The sequence below is a fragment of the Octodon degus genome, unplaced genomic scaffold (assembly GCF_000260255.1).
Source record: "Octodon degus isolate 3935 unplaced genomic scaffold, OctDeg1.0 scaffold00064, whole genome shotgun sequence".
In the NCBI taxonomy this organism is placed as follows: domain Eukaryota; kingdom Metazoa; phylum Chordata; class Mammalia; order Rodentia; family Octodontidae; genus Octodon; species Octodon degus.
In genome coordinates, this window is record NW_004524640.1 from 4,175,294 (window position 1) to 4,197,594 (window position 22,301).

General features: G+C 33.8%; 1 protein-coding gene across 1 annotated transcript in view; it reads right to left on the reverse strand.

The window, feature by feature from the left end:
• Sox5 (SRY-box 5) overlaps window positions 1-18,350 on the reverse strand; it is a 419,324-nt gene extending 400,974 nt beyond the window's left edge. Inside the window, exon 1 of the mRNA XM_004634556.2 lies at window positions 18,302-18,350. Within this exon, the coding sequence (XP_004634613.1) occupies window positions 18,302-18,339 (38 nt within the window). The 5' untranslated portion in view covers window positions 18,340-18,350. The remainder of the gene's footprint in view (window positions 1-18,301) is intronic.
• Between the last annotated feature and the right edge of the window lie 3,951 nt (window positions 18,351-22,301).

Genomic DNA, 22,301 nt, shown 5'->3' on the forward strand with positions numbered 1-22,301 from the left:
TTTATTTTTTATTTATTTGAGAGAGAGAGAGAGAGAGAGAGAGAGAGAGAGAGAGAGAGAGATAAAGAGAGAGAGTGAGTGTGTGTGTGTGGCCAGCTCAGCCCACCAGAGGGCGGGGCTGGCTGGCATGTGGTGCTGGGGAATTGAACCGCGGTCCCTGATGCTTTGCCAAGCTTGTTCTAAGTAGGTGCCTTAGACCACTGAGCCATCTCTCCAGCCCAATATTGACAATTTATCATCAATCATAATGGTTAATATTTATTCAATGCTTACTACATTGATCCAGTTTTGAAAACTTTACATTCAATTATTTAATAACCGCAAAAATATTTTCATATAGATAGGAAGGGGGAACCCAGAAAAGTTAAGTGGGTAGCCCCATATAACACAAATAATGAAATAGACAACTAAGTTCTGATTCTGGCTATCTGACTCTAAAGCCTGTGTTATACATCTACATAGAGATACTTTCAAACAGATTCTGTTTAAATTAAAAGGCATGGTACAACATATAATATAGAACAGGAAAATGTCACAACCAAGAAAATCTCCATAGATCTTACCATATTCTGCTGAAAAAAAACTGCCTATACTTCTTTAAATTGTTTCAATATTTAAGAAATATTTTAGATACCTTAAATGTGATCATTTCTGATTTTAACTTCACAAAAAAAGCTAAAAGTTGAATGAGGAATTAAAGTTGCATTTGTTTTGATGAAGGAAGCTGGTATCTACTGTTTGATTAAAAAGTTTATACTGTATCATGTAATATTGTATGAGCTCTACACAAGAAATCCCTACTATTACACAGACTGTGTAAACAAGATTTTTAGATCAATACTGCAAACAATTTTGTACTGATGGGTATTTTCAGAATAGATCTTACGGATAAGTTTTGATTGTTTCTTAGACTACAGAAACCCGATACTTTTTAAAATCAGTATCAACAGGTACAAAACCTGCAAGCATATCACTACAGCTCAAACAGTTTTGTGACTGCAGAGTAACTCCCCTAAAATATAAACCAATATACAATATCTCTGTGAACCTGGCACACAAAAACCTGAAGCCAGTAGGTACCACTCTCTGACAGTTAATTATTTTAAGTGGTATTTTAAAAAAGAACAATAATCTAGTATTGTCTGAGAAGGTTTGTATTTAACCTGAATCTAATCACAAGTATACAATAACATATATCCAGCTGATGGTGTCCATTTGATGTAAAACAGTACACTAGACAAATGGCCCAGAGTTTTGGGAGGATGTAAGACAAATAGATGGCAGGTTATAAATAATATATAGATGTAACAACTGTTATTTAAAGAAAGTAGTTTAAAGGACTTATTAGCCTTTTCTTAGATCTCTGCCTATATTACTTCACCAAGAAAACTACATACCTAGCAAACATTAGTTTAACTGCTTATAGAAATGTCTTCTTCTAATAGGTATATATATATATATATATATATATATATACACATAATATGTAGAGAGACAGACAGACAGAAGTAACAATTAAATATAATATCTGATGCTTGAATTAACCTTCACTTTAAAAAGAAAAGAATTAAAGATATTAATAAATAATTGTCACATGTCAACATGCATTGTAAGTCAATTACTGAATGAACATTAACTTTATTAGATATGTAATGTTATGATCATTTTGTAGGAAAATGTCATTATTCTCAGGGATATTAGTTGTTTTAAACATTCAGAAAAAAATAGAAAGTAGAGGGGTAAAAGAGTGAAATGAGAATGCTTACTGTACTACTGTTCCAACTTTTCTAGATTTCTATAATATTCTGGAGGATGAAAGAGAGAAAATACAGAATCTGTATCTAAATAAATTGTAACATATATTGGTTCACCAGGAAGTTTTTGGCTAAGCAAATGTAAAATTGAATATCCTGACCTATTGATCTATGGTACCTAAATATCATACTCAGAGGTTCTAATGTAATTATCCCCCAATCAAAGCTATCAGTTTTGATGACAAGTTTTATCCTTACAATGTGAAATAGGATGTCTGAAAATTAATATTCTCATACTGATAGCGACAGGTGTAAGATATCTCTATTACTCATTCTTTCTCACAATGACCCCTTGAACCCCTCCTTTAATTAACAAGGGAGTGTTCTTTAGTGCTACCTGACAAGCTATTCATATAGAAAATGGTCATCAAATAAAATAGGATAGATATACAGCTACTTTCTCTTAATTCAATGAGAAGAAACATTTGTACTAATAGTGTTTGGACAGGATATCATGTCTGCATCCTGTACTATGAATAACCACTACAAAGACAATATGCAATGTATTAATTATTGTAACTGTCCTACTAATCGGTTTTGAAACTGCCTCATTGCTATTTGTTTCTTGATAAAATTATTAAAAAATAAAAAAATTTGTAGACAAATTTTGAATAAATAAATAAATAAATTGATAGATCAACCTGGGGCTGTTTCTCTGTTTACAGGACTCTAAATCTGGATGTGCAATAAAATCATGGGAGAGTATAAAAATCTCTATCTCCTCATGTAATCCATTTAGTAACTTTTCAAATTAAGGAGGGCCCTCTGAATTAAAATACTGCTTGAAATCTGGAGAAACAGCACATTTATGAGAATTTCCAGTAAATAATTGTAGGCTTGGACTTGCCTCAAATGAAAATAACCCCTTCTGGATTGCATCGCACTGCAATCTAGGGTCCCATTGGGATGACCTTTAGGTAATTCTTGCTCTGCCTCTACGCCCTTCTAAACCTGAAGTCAATTTAAGGACAGAGGTGGGAGGGCCCTCAAATCTAGGCAAGAATACAACTCAGTCAAGAACTGATTGTTCCTCATCTCTTAGCAACAGCCTGGATGTAACAACTGTTATTTAAAGAAGGTAGTTGAAGGGACTTGTTAGCCTTTTCTTAGATCTCTGCCTGTATCCTTTCACCAAGAAATCTACATACCTGGCAAACATTAGTTTAGCTACTTATAGAAATGCCTTCTTCTACTAAGTTAGTTATCATTCAGTATTCTTTCTCTTATTTGGTCTGCACTAAAATTGGCAATATGAAGAACATTTCTGAATCTTCTGCAATACTTCTATTTAGAAAAATTAACAATTCATAAAATAAAGTATTTCCTCAGGTTTCAGGACCACACAAAATAATAATGATTATTGATGAAACTATGAGCTTATTTTTATCAGAAATTAATAGTAATAAAGTTCATTGTGACAGTCTGTCAACTCAAAATTATTCTTAGCCAAGATTTTAGATATACAAGAAATTCTTTCCTCTCATTTTATTTCATATGTCAATATAGTAATAGACATATTTAACACAACATTCATGATACAAAATCCTATTTTATGTATTATACACATATAGATCATATATCTAAGTAATGTACATACACATAGGTATTTAGGTATGAGACAAATATATACATGTTACATATATATGAGTGTGCATTTGTACAAATAAGATTTCTATGTTTATACAATGCACTATAATATATGTGTACATATGTATATATAATATGCAGTATGGAAATATATTCTAAATAACAATATAATATATGTAAACATAAATGATTATATGGAATAATATTTTACCTTAATTTTTTTCATGTTAGGAAACTGTTACAGGTCTAAGAGCTGTATACACCAAACGCTTCAGCAAAATTTACTAAATACTTCATATCTATGTATTAGTTTCCAATTGAACATTGCTTGCTATAAGTATGTAATATTCTTAAAACTCTTTTGAATTTGTTAAGTGTATTAAAGAAAAATAATTTCTACAACACGCCAAGTTTCATTATTTAAGTAAGAATTACCTATAAAATGGACATATTTACAATCCTAACTTCACAGATGAAGAAAATAAGGCACAAAGAATGTATAGAATCCGCAAAGATTCTATACCTAGTCAGTAGTAAACCTGTCCATTTAAGCACTTTACTCCATGCTCTACTTGCAGCATCAATGCTAGAGGGCTTCTCCATAGTAAGGTATCAAGAAATAAAATACCAGAATCCTTAGATACATCTGCATTCACAATATTTAAAGAGCATGATGTAGATCAAAGATCCATGGGTCATTTCAAGCCCATAGCAACGTTTATTACTGCACTGGTAAAAGTGGAATAAAATCATACAGTACATCTCCATCCATAGATGTCTTATTTTTCCTATGAAAATGCAGTCTTTTCATCATACTAGTTTATTATCACATGGAAATTTTTAAGTCAAAATTGGCATATTTTTCTGCTACTCAATAAAACCAGTACACCACAGCTACAACTTAGAGCAAAACATTAATATATAAATCAATCATTACTTTCAAAGGCATAACAAAATTTTCATATTCACATCACCATACAAGATGGGAACCCCAACAAACTTAGACATTACTGCTGTAGAGTGTCCACCTGCCTACTGATTTAACAAAAATTAATCAGATAAGCTTTCCAGGTAAAGATATTACCTGTCAGTGACAAAATCATTCAATTATATTTCACTGCAAAGGACTTGAGAAAGAGACATGGGAATTTTTTTTTCATACTTATATTTATCTCAGTAATGAGTTTCCATGTATAAGATGCATCTGAAGTTTCTATCTCTCAAAAGCAGTTCTGAGCTACTATGAAGAAATTCTTTAGCTAGATAATTGTATATCTCAGTACTTACCATCTAGCACTTTAGCTTATACCATGAATGAATGTATTTACCCAATTGAAATTAGAGGATTTTATGATAATCATTGCATATCATTTATAATGTCTGAATTTCAAATATTCATCCAGCATTTAAAATAATGCCTGACATGGCAGATGTCAAAATACATATTTGAAAGAACAAATAAATTTCTTCCAAAATATAGATAGTATAAAGTTATGGAACCACACTCTTATGTCAGTCAATACTACAATTTAAGAGCAAAGAGTAAGAGCTCTAGGTCAAAGGATGTAGCTCCGTGGTAGAGCATTCAGCTATAATGCAGGAGGCCCTCAAAGAGCACCACCAAAGAAATAAAATGTGAGGGCTTTAGTGTTTTACTGTTGGAGTTTGCCCACTGAGCTACTTGTAGATTGTGAGTATAAGGCAACTTTCTCTGCTTCATTTTATTCATTTGTAAACGAGAAATGAAAAAGGGGATTGTGAAGGTAGAGGAAAAATAATAAATGTAAAGCAACTTAGAACCTGGCACATAGAAATTTCAAATACATGCTGAGCATTACCACTATCTTATCATGTTAAGATCTCTGTACGTACAGAGAAAAGGATTGGGTCACATCTCACGGGGAAATTTAGGAAACTGTAGCACCCACTGGGACACAAAATCTGAAAGTTTCTATTGAACCATAAATCTCTTTAAATTTCAATGGTGACAATGGAGATACACTTGGTGGTATTTCAAACCTTAAATGTAATTGGTCCTTTGAAACATATAATCTTTAAACTAGCGATCCAGTCCTTAAGTGAACATCTTCCTCTCCCTTGTATTCCAAGGGTGTTTGGAGAAACTGACAATGTTCCTTGGGGAAATGACACACATCGGTTTATGTCACTGATACTATCACAACTTCATAAGAAGCAATAGATGTTTGTTTTCTTGTAAAAGAAAGCTAAGAAGGAAGGCAGTAAATAAAAAATGAAAGCCTCACTCATTGCTACCCTACTATGAACTACTAGAATCTAGATACACATAAGGATTTTCCTTTTCCTCTATCCACGGAAAGATATAAAGCAACAATGTGCAATCAGAATATAATGTGAGCCACAAGAAAGAGTCACAAATATCATTTCAAATTTTCTAGTAGCCACACTAAAATAGTGGAGAGGAAGAAAAAAAGAACATTGTTTTAAAAGGATTTAAACCAATAAATCTAAGCAGCACTTAATCAGACCATTAGAACGTTTTAAAACTTAGCAAGATACTCCCTATTCTTTCTTTCAACCTGAGTTTTGAAATCCCGCGTGCACTTTACGTCCACAGCCATCTGAGCTCACACCAGCTGCATTTCATGTGGAATGCACAGTGACATAGGAATAGCAGCTATCATATTAGAAAACAGACATAGAGAAAGATGCAGAGAGCATTTCTTTGTACTTTACTAAATGACATAGTGCTTTTGCAAGAGCTCAAAAGGTATCAATAGATGTCATACAATTTGTATAACCTAGATAAATCAATCAGATAATGTTCTAATAGCTCATTTTAATTTTTAAAAGCAATAATGTATTTCAGTTAAAGACAATATAATAGCTCAAATTATTATTAATAAAACTTCATTTTATGTGTATGATGTACTAAAGGATAGCTTATAATATCGCTTAACTATTTTACAAATTTAAAAGATTTTATTGTATTATGTTTACCAATATTCTTCTACTGAGCTTTTTGGGATATTCTTCCTCAATACATCTGCCTATAGTTTACTACTATATAGCATAAGTCTGCTTCACTATGGAGAACAATACTGCTCTTATTTAATATTTTAAATTCAAAACAAATGGGAAAACATTAAATTCAGAACTGCTTCTGGACCATTAACTTCCATGCTGATCTGACATGTAATACAGGCAACAGATTCAGGAATACAACCTATTTCTAAAGCAAACAGTATTTTATCTTATAACCATCTGGGGTTCTCGTCCTAAGGACCACTTACTTCAAGCTGTCTGGTATCTTTAATATCCTGAGGTATAGCACTAAGGCTACTTTATTAGTAAAACCCTCTTTACTAGGATAAAACTACTGACATAGAAGAGATTATGAAGGTAACAAAATTTTGGCTGAGGCCCTTGTTTTCATTATTTAGCTGGAGAAAATCATTGGTTATACATGCTTTCAAAAACCCTATGGTTTTTCTGAGGTACCAATAAAAGTGATACCATTCATAACATGGACAGTGGCCTCTTTCATATATTGCCTATAGTCGCAAACTTAAGCGCCGAGCAGATGGTTGAAATCTGTTTTGTATAAAATGTTACTTTTTTCCAACTGTGTTCTTTGTATTCATATTCAGCCTAGGTTTTAGCCATCAAAATACTGGCACTATGTCGATCATTAGCAGCATTTTAGACAACTGGCAACTAAGGTATTCACTGTTCTCCACAAAATGTTCAGCTAATATTTCCCAGATGTATAATTAAGGCAAAATATCATCTTCTTAAATTGGTATCCACACTCTGGATGGCTTCTTGCTTTCAACAGATTATTTCAGTAGAAAACAATTTCATATAAAAAATAAAGGTTGTGTTTCTTGGGTGATTTTGATGCTTGTCATGATGCTGTCCATAAAATAAATCTACTTATTTCCACAAACTTCATATTCAGTCTAAAAAATACACAGCTAATAGAATGCATTTTTTGTGGCTTTTATATGACAATCTACCAGGTACCAAATTTAGCTAAATAATAATTTATTTAAAATAGCTACTATTTTATAATTTTAAACTATCTGGAAAAATACAACTTCCAAAAGCATTTATATGTAACCTTTAACAGTAAGAAAAAGTCACTGTTTTTGTTTCTCATTGACTTGTTCTATATACTGGTTCATTCTTATGATGCACAAAAAAGTAAAATTTAATCTGTACACATACAGCATAGGAATAGGTTAAATCTGCAAATATATTTAAACCAATAATAGCTGCAAAATCAACTATTTGTGTGCCATATTGCTGACATATCAAATGACAAAGATGTATTTTTAGGATATTAAATTATTAGCAAATGCAAGCAGAGGAAGCTATAGTTCTACTGTTGCTTTTTAACTAAAAGTTACCTGGAATCAATAATCCTAAGTATAGTTTTTAAAAATGACAGCTACATTAACTATAAAATAAAAATATCAGTCAACCAATTTCTTACTAGTAGTATATCATCAGCTAAAATTATTTTCAGATTCCTGAGTAGTTTATCAGAAAACATTTCTTATTAACAGGATGGTCATTTCACATTCGCCAACAATTAAACCTAATTTTAAAATTATGAATTTAGTGGCTTGTATTCAGTGATATCCAAATGTTTTTCACAAATTTTCATAAGTTTAAGCTGAATTCATTAGCAGTGGAGAATAAATAACCATATATATTTTAAGCCCATTTCATAGATGCATGGCGGAAACTCAAAGAAGGTAAGGGACTTATGCATTACAAAGTTTTAATTCTTGAGCTAGAAACTGTAGCAACATATGCCAACCTTGCATATAATGAAATGCTAGACTATAAAATATATTAGCAGTATGTTGCCCAACTGGATTCTTTCCAGATTTTCTTTCTTGTTTCACATATTTGCACATTTTTCTTTGGTCCTTTTTGTAAATATAATTGTGGTTCAATACAGTTCTTTTTTACTTTTAGTTTTTAATCTTTTTATCTAAGAGGTTATCTGTTTGTAATGTCTGAATTAAAAGTGGCACACAGAGTTAAAAAAAAATCCTATATTATAATTATTAAGAAAAGGATTTTCACACAACAAATTCCTATTATCCAAAATGTATGAATCTATATTTAAAACTTCAATTATATTGTAGAAGGATTTAAAAACATCCTAGGTATATATTTAAAGTAGAGCTAATATGAAAGATCCTTAGGTATGTATGAAAGAATGTATTTTTGATGCTATAACTATACCTCTTTTTTTCATACAGTGTTAGGGAAGAAAAGTCCACCATACAATCTACCAAACGTAAGACATTAACAATGTGTGTAGCTTGTCCTCTCTGATAACACAGGCTTTCTTCATGTATCTTTCATTGGTGGTTCTGTTCTTCCTCTTGGAGGGTTTAACATTCCTTCTCTAGAAACTGCTAATCGGTAACTACTGTATACCTATTTAGGTGGCCTCTTGTTCACTGAAATATTATTTTTTGCAAAAACACTTAAAATTCTTCCTTTGGACTACCTTAGTTAGTCTTAGAGGACCTTGCTACTTTCCAGTCCAATGTTTTATTTATTCCAACAATGACATGCAGTCTATAGTTCTGTGTTCTCCTACCACTCTGCAGTCTAATCTTTCTTTTTTCTTCAGAAGTAGACTCCAGCTCTTTATCCTAATGTGCCCTTTGCATACTTATCCTAACTCCTCACGATGCCTCATCCAGCCATCCATACATGATTTAGCCTTGCAATATTTGTAACTGTGGAAGATGAGTGATTTGAGGCACATGAGAATTTTAGCCTCACACACTGTGAATCTTATCATTTGAAACACTTCAAATGGTTCATAGAAGCTTGGCCACTTAGTGCTAAGTAAGAATTTCACATCAGACTTCATTTGGACATTCCTGATACACACTCCAGTTACTTGCTACTACCGAGAGACCACAAACTGACAGGTGAACTAAGGTAATTCCATAGGTAACAATGGCTAGTTACATGATTTATCTGACTACAAATAGCTAAATGACTACAAGTATTCTGACCACTAGTTAGGAACTGAGGATTCCTCAGAGTTCAACATGATGAAATTTTAAAGTTGAGAGAATTTAAAAATCTCAGCCTATATTTTTATTTTACCCTTTGAAGACTCAAAGACAGTCTTCTTGTAAAGAATTAAAACTTTAGGTCTTATGTCCACCAAATAGTATTTTCTTAAAAAAAAGTCAGCGGTGATTTGGAACATGCATGCCTTAACCAACATAAAGAACAGTACCTTATTATTTAGAAGGACTCAAAATCCACACTAAATTGTTCAGATATATACTTTAGCCCCCTTATATTTGACTTTCTTATTATCCCAACATTAAATCTCAAACATCACCAAAAGTCACTCAAGCACACTTGATTCATCCAATATGAACTCAAATTTTGCATTAAATATGCATCACAACATGACCTTTGGATTTTTAAAGCTGGGATACTATTCCATTTCTCTGCTGTACATGCCACAGGATTATTTGTTTTAAATGAGAAAAAACAAAGGAATGAAATTTGCTTGTACTTCAAAATATTTCTTTCTTACAGGATATTCTCCCCCAAACTGCAGATTCATCAGGACTTGGTAGGATTTATTTAAGAAATTATCTGTCTAAAAGAGAAAAGGTTTCCCCTGAGTTCTAAACTTTTATATGTATTTATCTGCAAGATTATTATATTACTCAAAATACATTCTTCACATAACCTATTAAGCATTCCCACTTATGTTTTAATTTGTTTATAAAAGTTTCATATTCTGGTCCTTTACCTCAGTTATTTAAATTACTATCAGGATTCTTTTGGGTATGCTTGCATTTCTCTAGAATGATTTTCAAATATTAAATGATGTTTAAATCTTTCTAAGTCAATAGATCTATTTCATTTTTCAAGGAATGCTAAGATATATGCACAGGATTATACTACCAAGATTTACAGCTTATAATGCTTAAAGTTAGAAATAATACTGCTTCTTCTATTTCACAAATTGTGTTATAGTTAGGGCTGGAGGTTAAAGAAATTTTCATTGTCAGAAACAGCATGCATTATTATCTTTGTTTTTTTCATGTCTAGGTATTCTGATTATTGTTTCTTTACATATTAAATAAAAGTTTTATTTCACTTCCTAAGGATGCTGTGAAGACAATCTGAATCTGATATTACATTCAGCTATTATTCATTCATAGTCAAAGTTGAATCAGCAAATTAAACAGAAATTGAATGATGTGACCACCAATTCATTCTTTTCTCTACTCAATAATGGGAATACTATGCATTATCCTAGTTAGTCTTCAGCACAGGCCTTTTATACAACAAATAAGAAAGCAGAAAGGAAATATTAACCTTAATTTTGTATGACACTTTCCTGCAACCTCTATTCAAACATATTATGAAATTCTATAGCAAATATTAAAAAGGTAAAAACAAAGGAACATTAGGACAGGAGTAAATAAAAAAGTCTTTGGACTTTGTAAACTATTGCCCAACAAACTCTGGCTCAGGGTAAGTAACTGAAAGGAAAAATTGTAAGCAAACAAATAATAGTTTAACTACAATTAGGATGAACATGTTTTAGAACTTTGTCAATGTATATTAACTGTGAATGAAAAAATAATAGCATAAAGTAGTACTATTTTCATTTGTAGTTTTTTATATTAAAACATATCCCTCACTTTCAATGCCTCTATTTTGTTTCATTAATATGCCATTTTCCTAAATAAATACAAAATTTAAAATGATATTTCAACAGATCGTATGGAACAGTTCCATAACAAGTTTTCATATAGCCTGAAATCCCCTTGGTGTACCAATCCTAATCTTAATATTAAAAAAAAAGAAAACGAAGTCAAAATCAGTAAGAAAGTAAATACTGACTATATTTTAATACATTTTGATTTATGGTGTCTTAAGAAAACATGATTTGAATCTCTGTCTTCTTTAACCAGTAGATTAAGAAATTAACAAAAAGCCAAGCAGGTTAACTCTTTCCCTTCTTAATACAGTACCTGAAGCTCTAAATGAAAAGACATCCTTTGCGAAAGTGTTGCTCTGCGTCCCAAGTAACTTAACTCCTCTAAACTGCCTCTATCAAAATCCTGAAAGACTTGGGGCATGTTAGAAGGGGTTCTACAATGTCAATTTCATTGCTTCATATTACATTGATTCTTAATGCTTTCAATTCTAAGGATATAATGTTGCAAAATGATGTGTGTAGGTAGAGGAGACAAGCTTGCGAGGAGCATAATGGAACCCTGTGTGTCTCCGCAATGAGAAGTATTAAGGTTGGGTTACACATATATTTTTAAGAAAAAAATCATATCTTCTGTTTTTTTTAACATTTTCTTTTCTAAAACACACATCCTTTCAAAGATGTGAAGAGCAGAAATAGAAACACTGTTACATATGAAAGTTTCGAGGGATTTGCTGCCAGCAGCTTTTCTTTATGGTGTTCCTCTTACCTACAGTATGTGTTGGCACTGGCAGGTAGCCCTAATCTGTTAGTAGCCAAATTATTTTTGTCCCTAAAGTACAAAAAATCTCCATAGCACATGAATGAGACACGGTTTACTAGTTTACACACATTTTTATAACTCTTAAGAAATCAAACCTCATTCACAAATATTCACAACTGCTTTCAGTTAACCAAAAAGAAGGGTCACAGATTATCAAGGATACACCCACTCAGAATTCTTGGTTCTCCTTCTCCATGGAAAAGAAAGAGGAAAAAAAATTAACTCCAATAAAAAAATTGAGTCTTAATGAAGAAAAATATATAGCATTCTGTTCACGACATTTCATCTCAGGACAGGCATAAGCAAAAAAATATACATATAACTTAGTAATAAACCTAAATGTCTCCAGATAAAAATCCATCACAACACTATAGCAGGTTTAGGTAGGTTGTTCCCAATGACTAGCATCCTCACACTGCATGATTATCAGACACACCATACACTCCTGCACCACCTTCACTAAGTTATATAAGAACACGGTAATGAGACATAAGAAACATTTAGAAAGATTCAGCCACATTATAAAAAGTAAGAAAGAAAGAAAGAAAGAAAGAAAGAAAGAAAGAAAGAAAAGAAAAAAATCTTTGAATTTTAAGGCAAGACAAATGGAAATATATTAATACTAAAGAGCCAAGTGACTGAAATGTTACTTCCATAAACCAAAAATCTGAAATACAATAAGCCAAGATCATGTCTAATTGCTTTAAGGTTCCGCATTGATTTCAAGTGTCAATGTTATTCTACAAGCTTTTGTTTTTAATTTTCCTCTGTCATGTTTTATGAGCAAAACGTCCTTAAACTACCTTGTAATAGATTAATTACTTTCAAACTGGGTGACAAAAGGGCATAATGACCGGAAAATGATACAAAAGAAACAGAAAACGCATGTTAACAAGTTTATCAACAAACCTGGGCAATTCTCATGAAGTACAGATTAAGGTTCAGTGGTTCCAAACTGGCAGCATTCAAATTGGGTTCATATTTGGGTTTTTTGTTTTGTTTGTTTTTTAAACCACCTGTCCTAAAACGACATTGTTTATGCTAATTATCTTTGTTTATGCCACAATTCTGTTTGTTTACTACATCTTTTAAAATACCATATCCCTATAAACAGTTCTCACCAGAATTCTTCTAAATCTTGTTTCGGTCTGGTCCTTCTCGGCAGCCCAATGAGCAGAATGTAGCTCGACAATGAAGGCGCAAGAACTGGGAGCAACTCTGAGTCTCTGACTCCTCGGATTGGCAAAGGCAGTGAGGACTGCTGAGGTTTTACTCTCAGCCGCCAAGGCAAAAGGATACTGAATGTGGAAAAATGCAACACCTCCCTATTGGACAAGCAGAACCATATGCCACAGTATCTCCAGAGGAGATGTATGAACTCTCAACTAGTAAGGGAGAACAACTTCCAAGCTGCAGGAGAAAACACAGAAGTGAGAGAGGCTAAAAAAGGTCTTCTCCTCTACCAATATCAGCTCCTGATTAACACCAAAGAATATGAAGCATTCTCCTAAAGCGTGTCCAAATGAACACTGTTCACTCAGGCAAAAGAGTATCAGTCTTTACATTCTTGTTCTCTTTGAGCAATTTTACATGCACTTTATATGATGATGTTATCAATCAGTGAAAAAGAAAAGGCAGAATGAATGAAAGAAGGAAGACTCTGTGATATGTTAGTGTATTTTCCATTCAAAAGAATTTCCCCTTTAGGGAAAATACATTTTTATGCTGTAGCTAAATCTTTAAACATCTTTTTTATCTGACTGCCATCACCTCCATCAGAGAACTGACATTTGAAACTGTATGTCAGTTAGTACAAAAGAAAAACTTAGTTTATTTGTCAGGCTATTGGCTAACCTCATTTGAAAGGATAAATGAATAACAAATCATGTAAGAAAACAAAATGCATCAGTTACCCTTATTAAACTAATCTATATAAAAGGGTTGCATTCAGACCACATAATGCACATCTGCATTATACAATGTACTCATTAGGTGGCTGAAGACTTGACAGTGGAAAGAACAGACAATAAAACTCAGACTTCACCCAGAAAGATAATTTTTCCTTTTAAATGCATTATGAAGGAAACAACTTCTAACTCTATGAAGAAGTAATGTACTTAAGAATCAGAAATAATAATCAGTCCCTATTATTTGCCTCTCATGGAAGACACGCATATAGATTTTAGTTAGAAACTCCCCAAGAACAGGTAAATACTTTAACATATGCTTTTATATATGAAAAATTCAAGAATACATCAATATACAATCATAATATTTGCATAGTTCTTTATCGAATCTGCTAAGCAGTAAGTAGTACACAATGCCACCTGGCTTTTAACCCTTACGTGCTCTCTACCCTCGTCCAGGTCTCCTGCCAACTCTTTAGGACAGTTCCCCAGCATGCACAGGACAGAACCGTGGCTTATAAACTTTCATTCAAACTGCATTGCAAGCCAAGGTCTAGGTTGTTATCTTGCAAATTATTGCACTGCTAATTAAGATCTGAAATGAGTTATAGGCACTTCTCCCTCTAAAATGTAACAATGTCAAAAATAAATGAAATGACCACAAGAAGCTATCAGAAAATCCTGAAGACAGAGTAGCCAACTTGCAGGGTTGTAGGTGCCAGACGTGGGTAGATCACTTTTCTTTGATTCCCACCTAGAGGGTACCTGTCAACTGGAATGTACCCATCATTGATAAGTAAAGTGGTTTTAAAAGTTTCTAATCAGGCTCAATCAATGTTTAGGAAATAAATATGAGTATAGTAAAACTTCAGGAAATTAAAACACCTAGTGTCACAGATATTCTTGGTGCCTGCTAATAGGAGTTTTATATGGCAATTTTGCAAATTAGCTTTTCAAAGGATCTATGGTGCATTTCTTTCTTAAAAATACACTTTAAAAGTTTCCTATAATTAAAACAAATATTTCTGTAGTTGGTATGCTCACAAATAAGTTTGATGGGGAAGTGAACTATACAAATTGAATGAATTTTTATTATAGAAGGTTTTCCTGGTGTAGTGAACCTTCATCATTCAGAAATAGGCTATCTAGTTTTGTACCCGTGTTGAGAGAAGCAAAGGAGCAGATGACACCATTTGCTTTATCCTAGCACCTTCAATCCGAACTTTTCTTCCTTTCTAGACATTATCAGGCTGTCTTCCCAAGCAATCATTTTATAATTGGTTTCTAATTAAGTCCCTAGGATAAAGCAATTACAAAGTGTAACAAGTAGCTTAGTCAGTAAACTGTACTATGATAATCATATTGAGCAAATAAAAATAAGGACAAAAATAGAGTACAGTATTATTGACAAACTATCAAAAATGCCTGCTTTACATTATTGATAGAATAATTTGAGTGAAACCCTTTAGTACCTTCATTCTGGAAATATCAAGGAATAGGTGTAAGTTATAATTTTTCATTATTCATTTGCAATTAAATGTTTAAACTCATTCACTTTATGAAAATATTAAGAGTTCAGGCATTCATTGTAATGATGCCATTTAAACTAGACTGTCATTTCTGTTTCCTCGCAAAAAGATGTAAAATATTTTTCTTACAAATAATTCTTAACATACATTGCCTATTCATCTGCCACACAGGAATTAAGTTTTTCAGTAACTATAACCAGTTATGACATGGATGCTTCAAAATAAAATGAATTATTTCAAGATCTTTACATTTAGAATGACTCTTACATTTGTTCCACCTTTGAATATTTTTAAACAATAAAATTATTATTACACTTTTAAGTACTAATAACTATATTATTCTGAGTATTTACCATCTTAATTTCTATTGCTGGAAACACAGAAACATAAAATTTAATCTCAAATTTTGATCCTGGTTTTAAATTTTGAATATTCATTAAAGTTTCAAATAGTCTACAGGTTGCAAAAAATAATAGAAGAGAGATAATACCAATGAAAATAGAAATAAATTGCATGAATTACATCAAACTTCTATAATACATAAGCCCCAAGCAGTTTATTTATGTTCTGTACAACAAAGTTTTCTGTTTAATAAAGAAATTGAACAGTCATCTTTCAAGATTTGTAAGTTTGACTGAAAAACTCAGCTATAGCAGTGGAACAAATAGAATAAAACCTAAGTCAGTAGAAATGATCTACTTACTCAATGAAAGTTTCAAATAGTTGAAATTTAAAAAGAAAATCTGATTATATGTAATAGTGCAGGTCCAGCAATACACTTCTTTTTGCGCATATAATTCTCCATAATTGTATCTGCATAATATCTTATATGTGACTGACTAAATACACTCACCACTCTCACCCAGTGTAAACAAATAGTAATGATTTACTGAGATTCTTGTATATATTGTCAATCACAACCACAGAGGAAACTGTTTGAAAGTTTCATATGGTAAGACAATTTGCAAAATTAATTCCAAAATATTTCCAAATATAATGTCCATATTCACAGCTCTATTGATTATCACTTGCTTATTTAATTAGCCAGGTAGTAAAGCATACCTCTGAGTGATCAAAACAGAAAACAAAAAAGAAAAGAAATTCTTACTAGGAAGATATAGCAAAGTTAAAAGATTTGAGCATTAGAATACAAAAGGGAAAAGTTTAGTTTAAGAAGAGATAATTGAAAAAAATACAAATAAAGTTCACAGCAGGAAGCTTGCCTATATAGAGAAATAGGCTTTAGCCTGTTAATATGTAACTACCTTTTTATAAGAACAATCTGTTAACAGCCTTACAAATCTGACTCAGAGTTTTATTTTTAAATGTATAATTAGAATTAGGGAAAATTATCATTTAAGTGCTATTCTGCACATGCTAGAAGCTGTGTTAAATAAACAAATTGCTATATTGGGCAATAGTGTGTTCCACTATGAATAACTTCAATATCTACATATGAACTAAGGCTATATTTGCAAATATAAACTAAAATTTAGAGTTAATATATAAAACTTTGAGAAAAATGAAGTCAAAACTGTTAAGAAAGTTTGACCATTCCCTGGAATTACTGAGTAAATATACACCTTGTTAAGTTTTTTTTTTAAAAAAGAGGAATAATAAAGAGAGACACTATTAAAGTATGCTCGCTGGATATTTTACTTCACACCCTGATCTGCTACTGGCTTCTCTAATAGAAGACTGCATTCAAGGGTTATTTATTTTCAATACTCCCTTTCTCTTTCATTTCTTCACTTCTAGAATGTTTTAATCTTTGTCCTTTCTTTTTTCGTCTTTTCATATCAAATTCAGTCGTTTGAACGATGAACAGCTTGACTTAGCATATTTTTAACCAGCTGGTCTAGCACCTAGCTTGCATTGCATAGTCAGATACAACAAATGTTTATACAGAAGGTGGCTTTCATGAAAATGAAAAAAAGCCTGGGTATCATGCATCCTGGCTTATTTTAGCTTTTTTTATTCACCATACAGAATACAAAGTTTGAATTCTTTTTAATGGCAAACAAAAATCTATTTATAGTTCAAAAAAATGAACTTATGCTAGGATAAGAATTCATACTTTAAAAACACAATATATACTTACAGAAATATAAAAGAGGCTAAAATTCTTTTAAAACCCTGATTTACTTGCAACGACACCAGATAGAAGGGCTCTGTACATTATTTCTCTCAATGGTAACAACTTAATTACAAATATACTCACGCTATAGCAAAAGGGAGTAATGTAGTAAATCAAAATTCAGTTACGACACCTAGCACAAAGTGGCCACTAAAACTTAGAAAGGGACCAGCCCCATTCCCCTTTCTCCCTTTTTTTTTTCCTTTGACACTTCAAGGATAATCCACTAGTATGGAACTGTGATGTTAAATTTTCTTTTGGTTAAAAAAAAAAATCTGCTCTTATATCAACAAAAGGTCATGTGCTTCACTGAGCAGCTTCCAAAGTTTTACGGAAGGATCGAATAGAAACTTATAACCTCCGTTTAACCACTACTAAAGCCTTCTGTCACCCCAGCAATTAAATGAGACAGAGCTACTGAAAACGGTAACACTCTGCACAAAAACATTTTTAAAAGGTGTAGAGGAGGAGAAAAAAAAATCAATGAAGAGAAAAAGTAGGAGAGAATGAGGAAGAGAAGCAGCTAGTGGGGGAGAGATGCTTCGTGTCCATTTAATTTCCTGCTATAGGATGCAACCTAAAAATACTAGCTGAAATCTCAGAGACTTTGCAAATCAGTTCAGTCCTGGCCGGGCAATCACAACAAAAATCAGCTCACAAGATTGCAGAAGCCCCAGTTCAAAGCTTCGCTCCCAAGCACACTGAAGGGAAGCATCTTTCGGCTGATTCCGAGACTACTGTAAAATGGGAGAGTTGTACTTCAATATATTAGGGGGAAAGAAACTGTACTCACCTTTCAAACTCCTGAGGTAAATCAGGGTCAGTAAGCATGCTGGAAAAGCACAATTTCCCTTTGTCACAGCAGCCACCTATGCTCCTCTCCAACTGAACCTGTCAAGTGAGTCCAAACCTTCTAAACCAATTGATTCTCTCTCTCTCTCTCTCTCTCTCTCTCTCTCTCTCTCTCTCTCTCTCTCTCTCTCTCCCCCCACCCCCTCCCCTCTTCTCCCTCTCCTAGGACTCCTTGACCAGTCTCTTAAAGGGGTAGCGCACTTCCAGCAGCAGGGGCTGGCCGCTCCCCCCTCCACCCTCCACAGAGCCGCACGCTCAGCTGCAAAGCTTCAGACAACCTCAGGGTGCCTGTCCTTTCCTTTTAATTCTCTCTTCTAGACATCTCCGAATGTGAGAAGTCAACTCATTTAACACGTCTCCCATACTCTCTCTCTCTCCTCTAAATAATAAAAGTCACACACACATACACACACATGCACACACACGCACACACACACGCACGCACACATGCACACACGCACACACACCAGTATGAGTCCATAAAACGCATTTGCTGCTGATTAAAAAAAGAACTCTGTACAATAACATAACCCCGATCAAATTGCATTTATTAACTAATTAAGCAAAAAGATTAGATGTTAGTAATAGCATTTTTACACAGAGAATTGTTATTCCTTCTCACCTCTTTCCAAGCTCTCTCCAAGTGCACACGGAAACACACACCACACACGCACACACACATACACTCACTCGCTCACACACAACAATCAGGCATTGTTCTGTGGGAAGAAAAGCAACTTTGACAGATTGAAATATAGCAGAGGCCCCTTCAAGGAAACCTGTAAACAACTTGTCACTCACTCTGTCGGTCTCACTGTGAGCTCCTGCTTTCCACAAAGTGCTGCGAATGTCCTGGCAACCCAACCAAAGTTTCTCCAGCTCCAAACTCCATAAAACACGATGCGCGATGTGGAGGGAAATAGGTATCCACATGCCAAAATCACACATAAGCAAACAGAAATCGGAAACCAACCCAAAAACACAAACGAAAAGATGATATTGACAAACTGTCTTGTTTGGGATCGCCGGGGAGGTCAGGAGTAGGAGGCACTCCCCTGGCCGTGGGTCTCTTTAATTTCCTCTGCCCAGGCAGCCACAGAAAACAAGGTGGACAAACTATGGCTTTACAGACCCTAAGCTGGCTGGCAAGGCACAGCCTCCATAGCAGTTCCAATTATCTAGATAAAAATCTGGCAGGCAAGGAAGGTAATCAGGTAATGTACCTTTGACATGAAATGACAGAGGCACACAGAGAGGGAGAGGGAGAGAGAGACACTTACACAGACACGCATGCAGAGATGGTGGCTGCCCCGTGCACCGCAGCATCTGGTCAGAGAGTAAGCACACACTCACCAACACGAGATAGTGTGCATTCTTCACTCACACACACACACACACACACACACACACACACACACACACACACCCAGACTCTCACACACGCTCTCCACTCCTACTGGGAGGGTTCATTCTGCACAAAAGGCTACATTACAGAGCCCGCCCCAATAAGGGAAAGAGAAGAAAAAAAAGCCTTCCATTGTTGAGAGGGCAGGTCAGTTGATTAGATTTTCTGTGGAGAATTCCACGAGGAAATTCCCTTCAAAGCCGAAGTGATTAACTGGGGGCTATTCTGGAAATGGAGCAGACAATGGCTCAATAGTCTGCACAGCCAATGTCCAGGCTGGCACTGAACTCACTTTAAAAAAAAAAAAATAAAAGCCAGACTCCCTGTTCTTTTCCACACATCCCCCCTACAGCCCCCTGCACTCCTTCCAACTTCCCCTCCCAATTCCTTTTATTTTGCAGCTGGACAACATTAAGGGCCTTTAAAACCACAAGGGTTGACCCCACAGCAGTTTGATTAGGTCCCACTTTTTTTTTTCCTGGCGACAGTCAAACAGTAAGTTTACTTTTTAGACATACACAATGACACACCATACACATATTCTCAACACTAAAACCAATTAACTTTCTCATTTCAGTAAATTTCTTGTTTATTCCAAGCTTATGATTTTTTTTGACAAAGATAATAATTTGGATAAGGAGACTCATCATTTATGAGCTATCCTAAAAATATACGTGCAATTTTACTACACATTCTATAGCATAATACAACAAAATCAATGTGGAATAAGAGTTAAGCATGTCACTATGGAGTTAAAATACTCACAAAACAGAGAATGATGACCCATCCTGAAAAAGCTGTTAACAAGGGATGTGGCAAAAATGACTTGATGCTGACATGATTTTCATTTTCTGCAGTTGGGGAAGGGGAAAGCGTATTACTCACTATTTTTTTAAATGTTGTTAGCTTCAAATTATATTTTACTGCAGCAACAACCTATTTCTACAGAGAAAAATGAGAAAATTGTTGCATTTATTTTAAATATCTATTTTTTTGCCCTCCAAGGACCTATAATCTAATACACTCTAATTGATAATGTATATATAAAATGATACTTTTCCTCTGTTGCTAATGGTGGTCATGGGGATTTGGGTATGGTAGCTGCAGAGCTACATGCACTTTAAAAATATTTATTTTTTTTCTAATTAAGGCGCTGTGCTTCATCTTGTATGAAAAGAGAGAAATTAAGAAGGAGAGAGGGAAGTTCCAGAGAGCCATGGGAGCTGGAGTCAGGAAGAGGAGGAGGCAGAGGAGAGGAGCCGGAGAGCGTAAGAAGGAGACACAGTGGCAGCATAAAGATAGGAACAAAGATAATGGCCATAAGGCAGGATGCTGAGATCCGTATGGTCCCAGCTGCTGTCTTGCCATAGCTACTACCTCTGCTCGCTTCCTGAAACTCTAATCCAGAATGTCACCAGAGCAGGTAAGAAAGAGAGTGTGACCCTTTGTAGACAAGAGTCAAAAGCAAAGATGCATATCTCAGTATCTTCTTGTCTTTGGTTTTGTTTTGAAAAACGTAATACAGGTATATAAAAAGAGAAATATACACATATCAAATAAACACTGAGAACATATAAAAACTGATATTGCTTGAAAGTAAGTTCTAGAGGTCATAATGTTTTATAAACATGATTGTATCCAATCAAATTAATTTACTGTTATCAATATATTGTCTCTTGTACAGTACTCTATACAGGGAGTTGATAGGGACTAAGAACTGGATAAAAAATCTGACTAATATAATAGTGGCTATTATTAAGGAAACTCTATACTGATAACGGCATTTTGCTCACTTAGCGTAGCTTGTGGAACTTAGGCAGAGCACAACATAGTAGATAGCACTATTTGTAAATTCTTGGCAAAAAGAATTTAGTGTCATATTTGAGTGGCTATTGCCTCATTTGCTACTTGATTTTGGGCCATTTGTTCACTGGTGACACCTTAGTAAAGAGTGAACAGAAACCACAAAATTTGTAGCAAAACATAAGTCCTAAGATAGTGCTCATTTTTATATGACGTGAAAGGCTTTCAAGTAAATGTTATTAAAATTAAATTTTAAAATTTTTTTACTAAGCTAATACTATATTGGACGGCTGAATGGAACGAATATTTGTAAATGTAGGCCATAAAGGTTCCTTTCACTTGAATTCTATAATGTCATGTAAATTAGGTGTTCTGCCGGAGTTTAGAATGTCAACAAAAGGAAAGAGAGTTCCAGAATACTTTGGTCAATTCTGGCTACATTATGAAGTGAGCTGATCAATCCAATGTTTAATATTAAATTGCTGTCACTTATAAATCATCTTTCTTATTTTGTATTAAAAGCTAAAAAGTTAAATAGCTTATGGCTAGCACATATTGTGTATTAAATAAATCCACAATTGTTTAACTTTCTGAAAAAGCTAAAGATATTCAACTGATTATTTATCTAGCATTTTCTATACCAGAAGTAATATGTTAACATGAAGTATGCTGTACTATCCTAAGCAGGAGCATAGAAGTTTCACCATCCATGCAGATTGAGATGCATTTGAGC